Source organism: Monodelphis domestica, chromosome 2 (genome assembly GCF_027887165.1).
Source record: "Monodelphis domestica isolate mMonDom1 chromosome 2, mMonDom1.pri, whole genome shotgun sequence".
NCBI classification, from domain to species: Eukaryota; Metazoa; Chordata; class Mammalia; order Didelphimorphia; family Didelphidae; genus Monodelphis; species Monodelphis domestica.
Window position 1 is genome coordinate 176,200,938 of NC_077228.1, and position 18,292 is coordinate 176,219,229.

An 18,292-nucleotide genomic window follows, 5' to 3' on the forward strand; every position below is an offset into this window, starting at 1 on the left:
TTGGACATAACTTCCTTAAAGCTGTCTTCCTCTGCAGACTTGGACATCTCGGTGCCTGATGAAATTCTATGCCACAGTCGCTAATCCCTCTGCCTCTCAAGAGAGCCATGAGACAGTGGAGAGAATTGAGAAGAGAGTCCTGGATTCTAATCCAGTCATGGAGGCGTTTGGTAAACCCCCCTAGGCCCTCTTCAGCTGGCTGAGGACACAGCCTTCCATCTGCCCCCTCCAGGATCCTGTGATCCAGGGGGCGCCCTGGACTTAGACAAACACAGGCATCAATGCTATCTCTGTAGCTGGCTACATTAACAGCACCACAAGTCTGGAAAAGGACTTTGGGGAGGAACTTTGGCTGTTCTTTGGACACCAGACTACAATTATTGAACCAATCCTATATTTATAGACTATGTTTCCCCACTTTAAGAGAGGGGACCTTTTTGCCTCCCCTAGTTGTCCATTTCAGTACTGCAGATTTCTTCTGGGCAGGAAATCCTAACTTATCTAGCCTGAATCTCCCTTTCTGCAGACTGTACTCGTTAACCCCTAACCTGTCCCTTATGACTAGAGGACATCTAGCCCCTTCTCTCCAAATGGGAACCTTGATGGGGACCTTGTTGGGAGGGGAAGGGCCTAGAGAGATCTCCCACTGACTTCACCTTGGAGTGTTGTAGCTAAAAGGTCTGGGCCTCGGAGAAGGAAGCAGGGCACCGGTGGGCAGGACCCTATGATGGAGGGTAGAGGAGAATATTAGTGACTTTCCTTCTTTCCCAGGAAATGCTTGTACTCTTCGCAATAGCAACAGTAGCCGTTTTGGAAAGTACATCCAGCTTCAGCTGAACAGGTAAAAAAAAAATAGGTTCTGGGCCATTGCTTTGGGTTACCCTTGGAAGGAATCCAGAACAAGACCACTGAAGAAAGGTTCAGGATCTGGCCACTGTGACCCCTCTGGCCTTTATTCTGCAGGACACAGCAGTTTGAATTGGGCTAGTGTCCCTCTAGATGAGGAGCCCCACTGGCATGACAGGGCACAAGAATAGGAGTCTGGAGGAGGGGAGAACCAGCAGAATGTCTATAGGAAAGCAGAGCTTCTCTTCTCAGAACTTTGCTTATTCACAAGTTCTTCTTTCTGCTCCTATTTGCCTAACAGCTGTGGTTTCCCCAGCCCTGGTCTCCCCTTGCTTCCAGCCATTGACGAGTTCTGGACCTTATGGCTTATATGACATTTGTGCACCCTGGGCACATTCGGGCAGCTCCTTGTCCCCTGGAGGCCTCAGGCCTTCACTAGAAATGTACAGCCTGACTCATCCCAAAAGAGTGATCACTGTGACATGGAGAATAGGATTCTCTGGCACTAACATATATGTATTTATAAATTTGCATGAGAAAAGTGACCCTCCTTATACCCTTTTTGCATGCAACATGGTGAGGAGTAGGGACTATTTACTTTGCTTACCCCTAGACCTAGCAGTGGACCACATCCTATCTACAGGCTTAGAGGGGGATCATGGTAAGACAATGTGTAAAATAGCAGTCCTTGGATTTTGCCATCCATATATTCACCTTCTATTCCTTAGAGCTCAGCAGATGACGGGGGCCTCTATCCAGACATACCTCCTGGAAAAAACTCGAGTTGCATACCAGGCCCCACTGGAGAGGAATTTTCATATTTTCTATCAGGTCTGTATCAGGTTCCCGGGTCCAATCCTGGGACTGTAAATTATAATACTCTTTCTTATAGACTTTAGAGATGTTGATTTTTATAGCCCTCCAAGGGATCTGCTGCTCTCCCCACTACCCTCCTTTTTAGTCACCTCTTTTAGAATATTTTCCTAGACAAATTCCAACTGATTCTGGCCTCTTCTGTCATCTCATTGTTATTCCTAACATTTGTATGTAGATGTATGTTTAATTAACTGTCATATTTTAAAGTAATAATGATATCTAACATTAAATTACATGTTACAGTTAATAGAGGTCTTTACATTTGATCCTTACGGTTAGGCCTACATTGTTGGAAAGTGTAAGGGGGAAAAGGGGTTAATTTTTAAAGGATTGAACTTGATTATTTAAGAGTTTGGTCACCAGAAATTTAATTCCAAAGAGATTTTATTTACATTTTATTTACAAAATATTAGAAAGAGTGAAACAAGAAATCAGAGAGAGGATAAGGTAAGCTATCTAGCCTGAGCACTAAGTAATTTACTTAGTTTAGTTAGTTTCAACTAGTCTCAACAAAGCTGAGGACCCAGGAAGTCTTTTCAGAAAATCCAGCAGTTAAGAGTCAGCTTTTTACCCACCAAGTGTCAGTCCAGTCAGCAGATTCTTCTGCTCCTCTTCACCAGCTTCAACTTGAAAGCATGAAGAATTGACATCTAGCAGAAGTGGAGGTCCAAGTTGAACTCCACTCTAAGAATCCCCAAGTCTGTGTAGCACTCCCTCCTTTAAAGGCCTTTTCTCTTGCGTCACTTCCCCTAATTTCATATCTACCAATCATAGCTGACGCTCTGCTCTAAGACTGCCCAGAAGGCAGTTAGTCGATTCATATTTGTTACCTACTGTTGCACACGTCACAGACCTCCCACTTCATGATTAAGTGGAAGATTTGCACTTTTGGTGATTAGATCTAAATAGGCAGATCTTCATAGTTAACTTTTAAGTACTGTGTTTGTACTTTTTGTGATTGAATCTAAAAATAGGCAGGTCTCCATACTTAACTTTTAAGTAGGATATTTACACTTATGGGGATTAAAATCTAAAAATAGACATGAGTCACAATTTAAATCTTCACAATCAGGGAAGAGCTAAGTACCTTCATTGTTACAATCAAGGAAGAGTTAAATTTAATCTTCACAAAAGACAAATATTCCTGTTTTGTAAATGAGAAGACTAAAACTTAGACTGGTTAAAGAATTTGCACAGTTATGTAGATGATAAGTAACAAACTCATAGCTAGATATAAATCTTCTAATTGTGAATTCTGGAGTATCTGTACTGTCCAGATTGCAAGTATATGCCCACCAAATTCCCATCAGATGGAAAAAGCTAGGTGGAAAATGAGGCAGTGCCCTGAAATATATGTGGCGTGCAGAGCAAATACCTCTGACTGGGATCCTGATTGCTAAAGACTTATTAACTAAAGAAGAATTTTTTATTGGAAAATTTCATCCACATTTATTAGGAACCTGTCTGATAAAGAACACTGTGCTAAGTAATATGGGTAAATACAGAGTTTACTTCAGCTGAAGCACAATAAATTTTGCTGTGGCCCCTTATCTTTATTCTGTATCTCCCTGCCTCAACTATGTTTCTTGTAAACAACATATTGTAGGATTCTCGGTTTTTAATCCATTCTGTTATCTGTTTCCATTTTAAGGGTGAATTCATCCCATTCACATTCACAATTATGATTACTGTGTATTCCCCGCCATCTTATTTTCCCCTTTCGATTTTGCTCTTTCTCCTTTCACAAGTGTTTTGCTTTTAATCACTATTCCTCACTTTCCCCTTCCTTCTATCACCCCACCACCATCACCCACTCACTCCCAACCCCCGCACCTTGTTTTATTCTACTCCTACTTCTCTATAGGGTAAAATAGGATTCTATACCCAAATGAGTAACTCTGAAAGAGTTCTAATGACAGTAAGGTTTAAGTATTGCCTGCCATCACCCTCATCCTCCCCTCCACTGCAATAATTTTTTCATGCTTCTTTAGGTGAGATAATTTGTTCCATTCCACCTCTCCCTTCCCTCTTCTCTCAGTGCAGTCCTCTTTTTCACCCCTTGATTTTTTTTTAGCATATCATATCATCCTAATCAGCTTACTCCCACATCCTCTGTCTGTGTATATTCCTTCTAACTTCTCTCATAACTTAAAAATTTTAAGTTATAAATATCATCTTTCCCTCCAGGAATATAAACAGTTTGATCTTATTGAATCCTTTTAATTTTCTCTTCCTTATTTACCTTTATATGCTTCTCTTGAGTCTTGCATTTGAACATTATACTTTCTGTTTAAGTTTGGTCTCATCAGGAATACCTAGACATCTATTTTATCAAATGATCATTTTTTCCCCTGAAAGAATATACTCAGTTTTACTGGGTAAGTGATTTTGGTTGATAAACCTAGTTCTGTTGCCTTCTCAAATATCATTACAAACCTTTCTATCCTTTAATGTGGAAGCTGCTAAGTCCTGTGTAATCCTGACTGTAGTTCCATGTTATTTTAATTCTTTCTGGGCACTTTCAGTATTTTCTCCTGGACCTTGGAGCTCTTGTAAATGATCTGTGAATTCTTTCAATTTTTATTTCACCTTGTTCAAGAATACCAGGGTAATTTTCTTTGATAATTTCTTGTGATGTGACATCTAGACTTTTTTTTTTTAATCATGACTTTCAGGTAGTCCAATAACACTTAAATTGTCTCTTCTGGATCTATTTTCAAGGCCAGTTGTTTTCAAGATAGTTCATGTTTTCTTCTATATTTTCCTTCATTTGATTTTGTTTTACTGTTTCTTAATGTCTCATGAAGTCATTAGCTCCTCCTTGCCCAGTTCTAATTTGAAGAAATAATGTTCTTCCATGAACTTTTCGATCTCCTTTTCCATTAAGTCAATCCTAATTTTTAAAGAATTCTTTTTAAAAGTCCTTTTTGGGCTCTTTAGAGCCTGAGACCAATTCACATTTTTCTTTGAAATTTTGTATGTAACTGCTTTGATCTCACTTTCCACTTTCTAAATCTATGCCTTGCTCTTTGTCTCCACAAAAATTTTCTGTGATTAAGATTTTTTTGGTTTTATTTTTTTTTTGTTGTTGATGTTTGCTTGTTTCTCAGCCTTTTTGATTTTTTGCTTTTAAAGGTAAGCACTGTTTTCTGGGTAGTTGGAGGCACTCTCTTAACTTTAGTTTTTCCTTGCTGCTACCCTTAGCTTTAGCTCTGGGTTTCTGCAGGTTATAGTTCTTCCAAGGTGGTATGATGGCCAGTGGGCTGGAAGGTCTGAAAACCAACTCCCATTGCTGATTCAATCATCCCCCTAGCACTGTTACTGGCTTGCAGAGCTGAGAGCACTATGAACTACCTTGTACTGGGGCTCACAGCCTAACCTCAGGCTTGTGCAAGGGGCTTTGGACCTCTTTCTGGGCTTATACACTCCAGTTGCACTGAGGGCTTGCCTTGTGACTGGGGTTCAAGTCCTCAATGCAGGCTTGGGAAGGGGCTCTGGGACATCTTTGGCTGGCACTAAGCTAAGCACCCTGCTAACTGCCTTGTAACAGTCTTGGGGTCACAGTGTTGGCTTGGGCAGGGGCTTAGAACCTCAGTCTGGACCTGCACCAACCAGACATGACATAAATGGTCCTGTACTAGGTAGGACTTGGGGATGTTCATGGGAGCAGTGCTCTGCTATTAGCTTAGGCAGCATCTCAGGGCCTAGAGTTGGCTTAGGCCCAGGTTCAGAACCTGAAACAATAGATGTGGGGTGTCAGGGTTTGTTGGCTTACACTGGTACTCCTTAGTGCCTCCTTGCTGCAGACTTCACCTGTCTCATACCAGTAAGCCAGACCTTCTCTGCCTCCCTTTCAAGTTGTTTTTTGCAGTAAAGTTGCTTCACTCTGTCCTCTTGTTGGTTCTTTCACTCTAGTATTCATTTTGAAGCATTATTTTAAGATTGGTTGGTGAGGATTCTCAGAATAGTTTGCTTCTGCTCTGTCAGCTTCCATAGTTTAGATTGGACAAGGTCCCTGACCTCAGGAGCTTATAGACTTACAGTAGGAAGAAAGCCTAGAAACACAAATGCCTAGACTACCTAATATTATGTCATAAATGAGAGAAGTATAAAACAAAGGACTTTGTGAAGACTCGAGGAAAAAGCAATAGTGTGTAGGCTATACAGACCAGATGCAACAGGAAGAGCTTCTGAGAGGAGATAACATCTTAGGTGGATTTTAAAGAATGGATAGGAATACTTGAATCCAAGAAAAAGAGAGAAGTGGGGCATTTCAGGCATAGGGGATCGGGTTGAGCAAAGACATGGAAGTATGAGAGTATGGTGCATACTCTAGCAGGGAATTATTAAGTCTGACTAGAATGCAGAATATAGGGTAGGATAAAAGTCATTTGTTGGCAAAAAGGCCCTACTATGTACCAAGTGTTGTGCTAACTAAGCTCTGAGGATACATATTAAAAAAAAAAAAAGATATCCCTTTCCTTAAAAGAGCTCCAATTCTATGAGGGAAGACAATACAGAGCTGAAAAATGGAGTAGGAGGCAGCGCCAGAGTGTGTAGAATAAGAAACATAATGTTCATGGATTCAAAACCAAGTAATATAGCTGGTAATAAAAATTAATAAGATTTTTTGGACAAATTTTGGGATCATTTTATTATATTTAATTTTAGTCAACCAGTATTTATTACAATAAATACAAGCAGAAAGAACATCCTTGCCCTCAAGGAGTTCACAATCTTTTTAAATTTGTATTTTTATTTCCTTTAATTGCAGAAACAATTGCTTACAATTGTTTTCTGACATTTTGCAATTCAGTAATGTGAAATTCAAAAGACAGGATAATTGGTTCATATCCCACCTCAAACACTCACTATGCAATCCTGTGCAAGTCACTAAACTTCTTAATGCCTCAGTTTCCTCATATGTAAAATGACATGGTTGGACTAAGGGCCCTTTCAGCTTTAAATATATGATCCTATAAATGGGAAAGTTGTGAGAGGCCCTGGGACACTGAGCAATGATGTAGAAACTTTATTCCATAGATAGTTGGAAAATGTGGAAGATGTTTTTGAGCAAAATGATGTAAGAAGCCAGATCTCTTCCTAAACAAGAGCATTGAAGGATTGCTTGAAGGGGACTAAGGCTTGAGGCAGGAAGACCTGTTAGGAGGCTGTTGTTGTCGTCCAAGTAGTTGGAAATGAAGACCTATGCTAGGCTGGTTAGGTGTTAGTGGGGGAAAAGAAGGAAATAGATGCAGGAGAGGATACAGAAGTGAGAACAGCAAGACTTAGCAATTGAATGAGAAAAAAACTAAAGGTAGCCCCAAGGTTTAAAAAATGGGTAAAGAGAAAGGGCAAGTTTTTGGGAAAAGATAAGCTCAGTTTTGAACATACTGATTTTGAGAAGTCATCTGCACAGCCAAGTGAACAGTCTTTTAGCCCATTGGAGATGTGGGTCTGGAGTTTATGAGAAGTTGAAGTCTATACATAAAGATGTGTGATTCATCTCCACAGAGGTGGCAATTGAAGCTGCACAAATAAAATTATCAGGAGAGCAAAGTGAGCATGGGAGCCAAGAGGGTGGTTTAGTAACAGTGAAAACTGAAACTGCTCTGAGAATCCTTCCAAACCAGTCTTTTTAGAGTGTCTCAAAATGATATGAGTCAAAAACTAAAAGCAAGATATGGTCAAGGGGCTCTCCTGCTGAACATAACTTGAAAGGTAGGCAGAGAATCAATTTTCTCAGGATAAGAGGGATCCAGAGGCAAAACTACATACAGAGAAGAGCTGGCTGGCTACCCCCCACCTACTGCTCTAGGTTCTAAACCTGGGCATAGGACAACTTTGTGATCTCAGAACCCAGCCTACATCAACAACAGAACACTGCACACCCCACCCCCACCCCTTGAAGTCCCAGGCCCTGGCACCAACCCATAGTGGGGCCTAGAAGTTCAGAGCACTTAGCCCTGTCAAGCCTGCTTTGTTGTGAAGCAAGCCTTTAGCTCCTGAGCAAAATAGCTCAGAATACTGAGTCCTGCACATCATGAATAGGAGACAGAATAAGCAGCTTTCAGAACTCCCAGTCCACAGACAAAATCAGGGCTGGGAAAATGAGCAAACAGCAAAAGAAACATTGAACCATAGAAAATTTTTTTGGAGACAAAGAGCAAGGTACAGAGTCAATAGGGGACAGTGAGATCCAAGCAACCACATGTAAAACTTCAAAGAAAAATGGTAATTGGTCTCAGGCACTGGAAGAACTCAAAAAGAAATTCAAAAATCAAATAAGACAGGTCAGAGAAAAACGAGAAAAACAAATGAAAATAATGCAAAAAGAAAATGACTATTTAAGAAGCAAAATTGGTCAAGTGGAAAAAGAGGCACAAAAATCCAATGAAGAAAAGATTTCCATAAAAAAAATATCATGGACCAAAGGGAAAAGGATCAAAAGGTCCTGGAAGAAATGTATTTTAAAAAAATTAGAATTGGGCAAGAGCTCCCAGGTCAAGGAAAAAATACTTCAAGCATTCAGAAAGAAACAATTCAAATATGATTAATCCCCAGTCAGAAGATAATGACTTCATGAAATATCAAAAACAATCAAATCAAAAGAATGAAAAAATAGAAGAAAAAATATCTCATTGAAAAAACTGACCTGGAAAATAGATCCAGGAGAGACAATTTAAGAATTATTGGACTAGGGGGAAGTTGGGGTAGCTCAGTGGATTGAGAGCCAGGCCTAGAGATGGGAGATCCTAGGTTCAAATCTGGCCTCAGACACTTCCCAGCTGTGTGACCCTGGGCAAGTCATTTAACCCCCATTGCCTAGCCCTTACCACACTTCTGCCTTGGAACCAATACATAGTATTGATTCTGAAGCAGAAGGTAAGGGTTTAAAAAAAATTATTGGACTACCTGAAAGTCATTATTTTTGTTAAAACCCTTACCTTCTGTCTTGGAACTAATACTATTTATTGGTTCCGAGGCAGAAAAGTGGTAAGGGCTGGGTGGGGGGGTGGGGTTAAGTGACTTGCCCAGGGTCACACAGCTGGGAAGTGTCTGAGGCCAGATTTGAACCTAGGACCTCCCAGTCTCTAGGCCTGGCTCTCAAATCCACTGAGCTACCCAGCTCTCCCCTGAAAGTCATTATTTTTTAAAATGCTTAGATATAGTATTACAATAAATTATCTAAGAAAAGTGTCCTGATAGTCTTGAACAAGAAAGTAAAATGGAAATTGAAAGAATCCACAGGGGGCAGCTGGATAGCCCAGTGGGATTGAGAGCCAGGCCTAGAGAGGTCCTAGGTTCAAATCTGGCCTCAGACATTTCCCAGCTGTGTGACCCTGGGCAAGTCACTTAACCCCCATTGCCTTGCCCTTACTGCTCTTCTGCCTTAGAACTAATAAGCAATATTGATTCTAAGGAGGAAGGTAAGGGTTTAAAAAAATCCACATATCACCTTTTGCAGTAAATCTCCAAATGACAACTCCCAGGAGTGTTATAGCCAATTTCAAGTGCTCCCAGGTCAAGGAGAAAATACTGCATCCATCCAGAAAGAAACAATTCAGATATTACTCAGCCCCAGTCAGTATTACACAGGATCTAGCAGCTTCCACATTGAAGGATCAGAAAGCTTGGAAAATGATATTCTAGAAGACAAGGAAAATGGGTTTATAACCAAGAATCACTTATCTGTCAAAACTGACTGTTTTCTCTCAGGAAATAAGGTTGTTTAATAAAATAGATTCAAGCATTCCTGAAGAAAAGACCACAACTTAATAGAAAATTTGATGTCTGAACATAAAATTCAAGAGAAGCATAAAAAAGTAAATAAGAAAGATAAAAAATTTAAGGGATTCAATAAGGTCAAACTATTAGTTTTTTTTTTTTAATCATTATCATAGTAGTTAGAAGAAATATACATGGACAGAGGGTGTGGTAGTAAGCTATTTGGGATGATGAGCCAAAAAAAATCTAGGGGTGAATAAAACAATTTGTACTATGAAATAGGAAGGGAGAAGTAAAATGGGGTAAATTATATCAAATAAAGAGATTGTGGGGAGGGGGGAAAGGGAAAGAGCTACAGTAAATGGGAGAACGAGAGTGGCGATGGATAATACTTTAACCTTACTCTCATTTGAATGGGCTCAGAAAGGGAAGAACAGCCTGATTCTTTGAACTATAAAATTCTATTTTACCTTATAGAGAAGTAGAAGAGGAATAAGAAAGGGAGGGGAGGGAGAAGTAAAATAAGGGAGGGGCAAGGAGAGCAAGACACTGGTGTGGAGGGAAAGAGTGTAAGTAGAAAGGGCAGGATTAAAGAGGAAATCAAGATAGAGGAGAATACACAGATGGTAATCATAACTGTAATTGTGAATGGGATGAACTCATAAAATGGAAGCAGATAGCAGAGTGAATTAAAAACCAATCTTACCATACGTTGTTTATAAGAAACATGCTTGACACAGGGAGACACACACAAAGTATGGAGCAGAATCTATTGGGCTTCAACTGAAATTAAAGAAAAAAATCAGGAGTAGCAATCATGATCTCAGACAAAGCTAAAGCAAAAATAGATCTGACTAAAAGAGATGAGGAAGGTAATTACATTTTGATAAAATGTAGTATAAACAATGAAGTAATTTCATTACTTAACATTATATGCACCAAATGATATAGCATCAAGATTTTTAAAGGAGAAACTAAAGCTTAAGGAGGAAATAATAAAACCAATCTAGTGGGCGGAACCTCAACCTTCCCCTATCATAACTAGATAAATCTAACCAAAATAAATAAGTAAAAGAAGTGAATGAAATTTTAGAAAAGTTAGATTTAATAGATATCTGGAGAAAATTGAACAAGGATTAAAAAGGAATATGTTTTTTCAGTTGCACATGGTGCACATATAAAAATTGATCATGTACCAATACATAAAAACTTCATAACTAAATGCAGAAAAGTAGAAATAATTTTTTCATATCGTAATACAATAAAAATAGTCAATAAGGGTTCATGGAAAGGCAAATTAAAATTAATTGGAAGCTAATCTAATTCTTCAAAATGAGTGGGTCAAAAAACTTATCATAGAAACAGTCATGGATTTCATTGAAGAGAATGGCAATGAGGAGAAAACGTGTCAAAATGTATGGGATACAACCGATACAACCAAAGTAGTATTCAGGGAAAGAAAAGGGCAGATTCATGAATTTGGACATGTAACTAGAAAAATAATGAATTTGAAATCCCCAATTAAAGACCAAATTGGAAATCCTAAAATTCAAAGGAGAAATTAATAAAATTTTTAGTAAGCGAATTATTGAATTAATAAATAAGACTAGGAGTTGGTTCTATGAAAAGACAAAAAAAAATAAAATAGAACTTTGGTTAATTTGATTTAATGGAAGAAGACAAATTACCAATATAAAAAAATGAAAAGGGTGATTTTTACCTCCAATAATGAGGAAATTAAAGCAATCATTAGTAGCTATATGACAGTAAATCTGATAATCTAGTTCAAATAGATGAATAATTGCCTCAATTAGCAAAAGAGGAAATAGAATACTTAAATAATCCTATTTCAGAAAAAGAAATTGAGTAAGCCATGAATAAACTTCCTAAGAAAAAATCCCAAGGGCCAGAGGGATTCACAAGTGAACCCTATCAGATATTCAAAGAACAATCCCGATACTATACAAAGTTTTTGGTAAAATAAGCAAAGTAGGAGTTCTGCCAAATTCTTTTTATGAGACAAATATGGTGCGATTCCTAAGCCAGGAAGACCAAAAACAGAGAAAGAAAATTCCAGACCAGTTTCCTTAATGAACATTGATGTAAAAATCTTAAATAAAATACTAACAAAGAAGACTACAGCAATATATCAAAAGGATTATTTACTATGACTAGGTGGGATTTATATCAGGAATGCAAAGCTGGTTTAATATTAGGAAAACTATTAACATAATTGACCATATCAATAATCAAACTAAAAGAAATCACATGATTATCTCAGATAGATGCAGAAAAAGGCTTTGACAAAATACAAAACCTATTTCTATAGAAAGCATAGCAATAAAAGGGCTTTTCCTTAAAATAATAATTAGTGTTTATTTAAAATTATTAGCAAGTATCTGCAGTGGGGATAAGTTAGAAACCTTCCCAATAAGATAAGGAGTTGAAGTAAGGATGCCCATCATCACCACTGTTATTTAATGTTGTACTAGAAATGGTAGCTTTAGTAATTAGAGAAGAAATTGAAGGAATTAAAATAGGCAATTTTAGGATTTGGAATAGGAAACTAGACTATCATTCTTTTTAGATGATATGATGGTATACTTAGAAAATCCTAGAAAATCAACTAAAAAACTAATTGAAATAATAACTTTAGCAAAGTTGCAGGATACAAAATAAACCCACATAAATCATCAGCATTTCTGCATATTTCCAACAAAGTCCAGGAGCAAGAGTTAGAGAAACTCCATTTAAAATCACTCTAGACAATATAAAATACTTGGGAATCTATTTGACAATACAAATGCAGGAATTATATGAACACAGTTACAAGACACACAAAGTTAGAGCTAAACAATTGGGAAACATTAATTGCTCATAGGCAGGCTGAGATAATGGAATAAAAATGACAATCCTACCTAAATTAATTTGCTTGTTCAGTGCCATACCAATCAAACAACCAAAAAACTATAGAATTAGAAAAAATAATAAAATTCATCTGGAAGAACAAAAGATCAAGAATATCAAGGGAACTAATGAAAAAAATGTGAAGAATAGTGACCTAGAAGTACCAGATATTAAGTTGTATTATAAAGCAATGATCATTAAAACTATCTGGTACTGGCTAAGAAATATATGGGTAGATCAGTGGAACAGAATAGGAGTAAATGACCTCAGCAATCTAGTGTTTGATAAACTGAAAGATTCCAGCTTTGGGGATAAGAACTTACTATTTGACAAAAACTGCTGGGAAAATTGGAAAGCAGTATGGTAAAAATTAGGTTTAAATCAATATCTCACACCCTATACCAAGATAAAGTAAAAATGCATGTATGATTTAAACAGTGATATAAATAGAAGAACATAGAAAGGAAGATTTTATGACCAAACGAGATAAAATATTACAAGATGTAAAATGAATAATTTTGATTATGTTAAATTTAAAAGGTTTTGGACTAACAAAACATACAACCAAGATAAAGGTCTCATTTCTTAAATATATGGTACAAAGTCAAATTTATAAAAAATACAAGTCATACTCCAATTGATAAATGGTCAAAGAATATGAATAGGCAGTTATCAGATGAAGAAATCAAATATCAAGTCATATAAAAAATGTTCTAAGTCCCTCTTGATTAAAGAATGCAAATTACAACAATTCTGAAATACCATCTCATCTATCAGACTGGCCAGTATGACAGTAAAGGAAAAATGATAAATGTTGGAGGGGATGTGGCAAAATTGGGACACTAATGCATTGCTGGTAGGGTTGTGAATTGATCCAACAATTCTGGAGGGCAATTTGGAATTATGGTCAAAGGACTATAAAATAAGGTATACCCACCAATAGATTTATATGCCAGAGATTTTTTTAAATGAGAAAGTACCTGTTTGTACAAAAATATTTATAGCTGCTCTTTTTGTGGTGGCAAAGAATTGGAAACTAAAGGGATGTCCCTCAATTGGGGAATGGATGAACTGTGGTATATGATGATGATGGAATACTATTGTGCTATAAAGAATGATGAACAGGATGATTTGAGAAAGAGCGGGAAAAACCTACATGAAGTAATGCAGAGTGAGATAAGTAGAATCAAGAGAACGTTATACACAATTATTGAAATATTATGGAACAATCAACTGTAATAGACTTTGCTACTAACAACAATACAGTGATCCAGGGCAATTCTGAGGGACTTATGAAAAAGAATGCTATCTACCTCCAATTTTTCTAACATTTCATTAATTTCCCTTAACTTCTTTTTATTTATTTTTTGGTTTGATTTATCAAGTTCTGATAGGGGAAGGTTAAGGTCCCCCACTAGTATGGTTTTAGTATCTATTTCCTCCTAAGCTCCTTTAGTTTCTCCTTTAGAAATATGGCTACTATACCATTTGGTGCATATATGTTGAGTATTGATATTTCTTCATTATTTATACACCCTTTAATCAATATGTAATTTCACTACCCACCTCCAGAGAAAGAACTGTTGGAGTAGAAATGCAGATGAAAACATGATTTATCGCTTGTTTATTTGGGTATGTGTTTTAGATTTTTGGTTTTATAAAATTATCCATTTACAAAGATGAATAATGTGGAAATATGTTTTGAGTGGTAATACTTATACAAATCAAATTAAATCACTTGTTGGCTCCAGGAAAAAGGAAAGGAGGGAGGAAGAAAATTTGGATCATATAACTTTGGAAAACTTATTATTTGTTATTAAAATAAAAATAATAATTAAGAAAAAGCAAAGTGAGAGAGGAGGCCCTGGGTAATATCCATATCATGCATTTAGCAGGAAATAAAAAAGAGAATATGGATCCTGAAGCTAGAGGAAAAGAAAAAGCATCTAGTAGGGAAAAGGCGGTCCCTTGAATCAAAAGCTGCAGAGAAGGCAGGGAGGATGAGGACTGAAAAAAAGGCTAAGAGATTTGGGAATTAGGAGTCCTGAATGAGAATCAGAAGATCTTTGAGAAAGCAGTTCTAATAGCCTTATGGGTGGACTAAAGCCATATCACAGGAAATATGGAGGAGACCCCAGGCCTTTTAAGGAAATGGAAACATTGGGTCCAGATAAAAAAAAATTGGCAGTAAAAAGGGTGGGGGGAGGGGGAGAAGTAGAACTGTAGCTTTTAGAAGGGTCAAGGACAAGATTGTTTGTTTTTTTTAATTAAGAATATTTTTCCAGGGTTACATGATTCATGTTCTTTCCCTCCCCACTTCCCCCACTGGGTTTTAATTGTATCATTATTCAAAATCTATGTCCACATTATTAATATTTGCAATAGAGTGATCATTTAAAGTCAAAACCCCCAATCATATCCCCATTGATCTTCATGATTGAGCAAATGTTTTTCTTCTGTGTTTCTACTCCCACAGTTCTTTCTCTGGATGTGGATAGTGTTCTTTCTCATAAGTCCCCCAGAAATGTCCTGGAGCAATGCATTGCTGCTAGTAGAGCAGTCCGTTACATTCAGTTGTGCCATAATGTATCAGTCTCTGTGTACAATGTTCTGGTTCTGATCCTTTCACTCTGCACTAATTCCTGGAGGTTGTTCCAGTTCACATGGAATTCCTCTAGGTCATTATTCCTTTGAGCACAATAGTATTCTATCACCAACATATACCACAATTTGTTCAGCCATTCCCCAATTGAAGGGAAACCCCCTTGTTTTCCCATTTTTTTTCTACTACAAAGAGTGAGGCTGTGAATATTTTTGTACAAGTATTTTTCTCTATTGAAGGACAAGTTTGTTTGTTTTTTCAAGATTGAGGAGACCCTTTGTGTTTGGAGACAGAGAAACTGGTGGGGAAAAAAGAGACAAACTATACTTGGAAGAGGGAGAGGATTACCCTCAGATTCTTTATCAAGCTATTGCATACTCTTTCAGGAGTAGGAACAGGACAGAACTTCTCTTGGTGTGCTATTGGGAGCTCCTCTGGCGCTTTCTCTTCTGTGTCTTATATAGCAGGTGGAAGAATAGTGTTCAGGGTCCTGTCTCTAGGGTCTCTAGTGTCTCAGGGTCCATTGGGGTTCACCTACAGTTATCTATCTAGGCATCTCATTGGAACATTTCTGGTTCCCCAGATTGCCAAAGGAGCCAGTTCAAGAGAGAGGCTAGAGTGGCACCTGCCTGAGGGAGCAGCTTTCTACTGGCTGCCCAATTCTGAGAGGACCTTGGAAGGTAGGGAGAGCTCTGAGGGGCTTCTGCTTCTTTGGGTTGGCAACAAGCATGTGAACTGTACGCCGAGACTTCAGAGGGCAGTTTATCTCCTGGACTTTGCATTCCAGGCCTCAGACCTACCTCCTCAAGTCTGAGATCTGGGAGTCCCAGAGACATTGGAATGTTCTGGGACACTGAGTTGGCTATCCGTGTCAGTGACTTGGGTGTTTTGTTTTATTTCCAGAGGATTGCTTTGAAGTGACAAGAGATGCCATGCTCCACCTGGGCATCGATCACTCCATGCAGAACAACATCTTTAAGGTCAGAATAGAAAAATGAGTCATGTTATTTGGGGAAGGGGATTAGCCATCACCTGGGCAGGAGATTCTACAACTGGCAACACCTTTTTTATTGATGCAGTGGCTGGGCCTTATCTCCTCCAGAGGCAGCAAGATCAGCCAGTGAGCTGGGGTGGCTGAACTCCAGGGAGCTGCTCTGGGTGTCCCAGGGTGCATGGGGCTACAGTGAGGCTTAAAGCCTTGGGGCCAGTCCATGGGGAAGTTGCCCCAGGAAACCCCCAGGCTTTTCAGTCAACCAGAAAAGACTAGGCCTGAGCACTATGGGGAAAGCATAGTTGAGGAATTGAAGTGAACAGACATGTTATTGTGGGGAGTGGCAGACCAGGGCTGGGCAGGAGTCTGCTTACTGTGGGCCCAGGACAAGAAGGCTGGCACGGGGAGGAGCAGTTCAAGGGGCAGTTTCAGGGCTTTAGTGATCAGAGCCTGGCTCCGGGCCTCAGCCAGAGGGGCTGTGCTCTGAATTATTTTGAATGCTGCCTGCTGGGTGTGGATGACCCTTGAAGAACTTCATCAAGGAAGGAAGGTGGGGGGCCTGGGCCCTTTGACACCGGGGATCTGGGGTGCTCCCTCCAGGTGTCACCCAGGTCTGCAGGGCTGTAACACTTAGCTGACTAAGCAGGCAGGAAGAGAAGAAAGTATCTCTCCAGAGGCAGGGATTCCCTGTAGCTCTCCAGCTACAGAAATGAGGCACAGAAAAGAATGACCACTGAGGACGAAGCTCCTTCCTTCCCCTCCTCCAAGCCCATCACCAAGGGGTGAAAGTGGGGTGTGGTCACCCAAAAAGCCTTTGGAAGTGGGCGCTTCCTCTGGGGTCCAGGTCTCTGAGTGTGCCGTCCCGCTGTTCCTACAGGTCTTGGCAGGCTTGCTGCACCTTGGCAATGTCCACTTTGCTGACTCGGAGGATGAATCCCAGGTTTGCCAGCCACAGGAAGATGCTAAATGTAAGAGGGAAGGAGCTCACCACCCCTGCCTGGGAACCCTGAGGACCCAGGGGGGCTCCCAGGAACCAGGCTTACAGACTGATAAAGAGGGCAGGCTGGCACCCCACAGGCTGGGGAAGGAGATTTGTGTCCCGGGAAGAGCCTGAATCTGGGACAAAAGGGGTTAGGGAGAGCCTGGCGCAGGTGCTGAAAGCACCCTCTCTGGCCCTTTGTGTTGCCGTGGCCATCGCAGTCAGTGTTGTGGGGTGGCCAGAGCAGACCTTCTGTCTGGGGCCAGGCCAACAGGGGTGTCTGAGCTCCTTCCTCCAATTCCTCCAGGACCTGCATGGCTGGCAGGGGCCCGGGGACTTTGCCGCCTCATCAGCCCGCTGCCCGCATGTAACCACGTTGTTGCTGTGGTCCCCACACCAGGTTGTGTAGCGACAGCAGCCTCTCTGCTCCAGATCCCCCATGAGGAGCTGTTGGACACGCTCCAGGTCCGGAGGATCAGTGCCGGCAAGCAGCGGCAGGTCTTCAGGAAGCCGTGCTCCCGGGCTGAGTGCGAGACCAGGAGAGACTGTCTGGCCAAAGCCACCTACGGCCGGTGAGTGAGCCCGGCTGCTCCGTGGGGGGCTCCGCAGGGAGACCTGGCTGCCAGACCCCTGCCCTTCGGACTCACCGTCCTCCCTGGTCCTCCACAGGTTGTTTGACTGGTTGGTGTCTGTCATCAATGGGAGCATCTGCACAGAGCCCTCCTCCTGGACCAACTTCATTGGTACGTGTTCTTCTGCCTCCTCACCTTTCTGACCCCTGCTGCAGGCCCTCCCTGGACCCCTTGGGCAGCACCTTTCCCCCGTTTCCTCCTTTGTAAAATGGGGGGATTAGACTAGACAATGGCAGCCCCAAGCATTTACTAAAGCCATCCTGTGTGAGGTGCCTCCCCTAAGGAGTTCCCATTCCAGCGGCAGGGGAGTCAACATGAAAAAGTGACTCATGGAGGTGTGGCAGAATTGCTGGGGAGGCCTGGGAAGAGCCTCCTGTACCATCAGGGTCCACTGGAGGGGAGGATGGGAGGGTATTCTAGACACCGCAAAGGTGTGGAGGTCAGAGATGGAGCAGTGTTGTGTGTAAGGAGTGACAGGAGAGCCTGGGGCCAAGGGTCCAGTGCATGGAGTGGAAGGCTGAAGAGGCTGGAAGAGGCCTCAACCTGGGCATGCAGGGGGTTCCAGGCATCACTCTCCAGGGCATCCAGAAGGGCCCTCCTGCCTCCTGCTGGAGGAAGTAATGGCTCCATCTGCCATAAGCAGTGGCGAAGCCTCCCAGTGAGCTCCCTGCCCAGTGTTCTCCCCATGTGCCAGTTTGCCCTGTCACACTCCCCCGAAGCTGCCCTGGCTC

The 18,292-nt window shown here is 40.5% G+C and overlaps 1 protein-coding gene across 12 annotated transcripts in view; it reads left to right on the top strand.

Annotated features, from left to right (window-relative positions):
• Nucleotides 1–18,292, top strand: part of MYO19 (myosin XIX) — a 59,809-nt gene that overhangs the window by 20,214 nt on the left and 21,303 nt on the right. For all 12 annotated transcript variants that reach the window (XM_056816461.1, XM_056816460.1, XM_056816464.1 and 9 more), the window contains 8 exons: nt 38–170; nt 772–841; nt 1,575–1,677; nt 15,543–15,639; nt 15,863–15,939; nt 16,828–16,918; nt 17,330–17,501; nt 17,599–17,672. In XM_056816461.1, the coding sequence (XP_056672439.1) occupies nt 38–170; nt 772–841; nt 1,575–1,677; nt 15,543–15,639; nt 15,863–15,939; nt 16,828–16,918; nt 17,330–17,501; nt 17,599–17,672 (817 nt within the window). The remainder of the gene's footprint in view (nt 1–37; nt 171–771; nt 842–1,574; nt 1,678–15,542; nt 15,640–15,862; nt 15,940–16,827; nt 16,919–17,329; nt 17,502–17,598; nt 17,673–18,292) is intronic.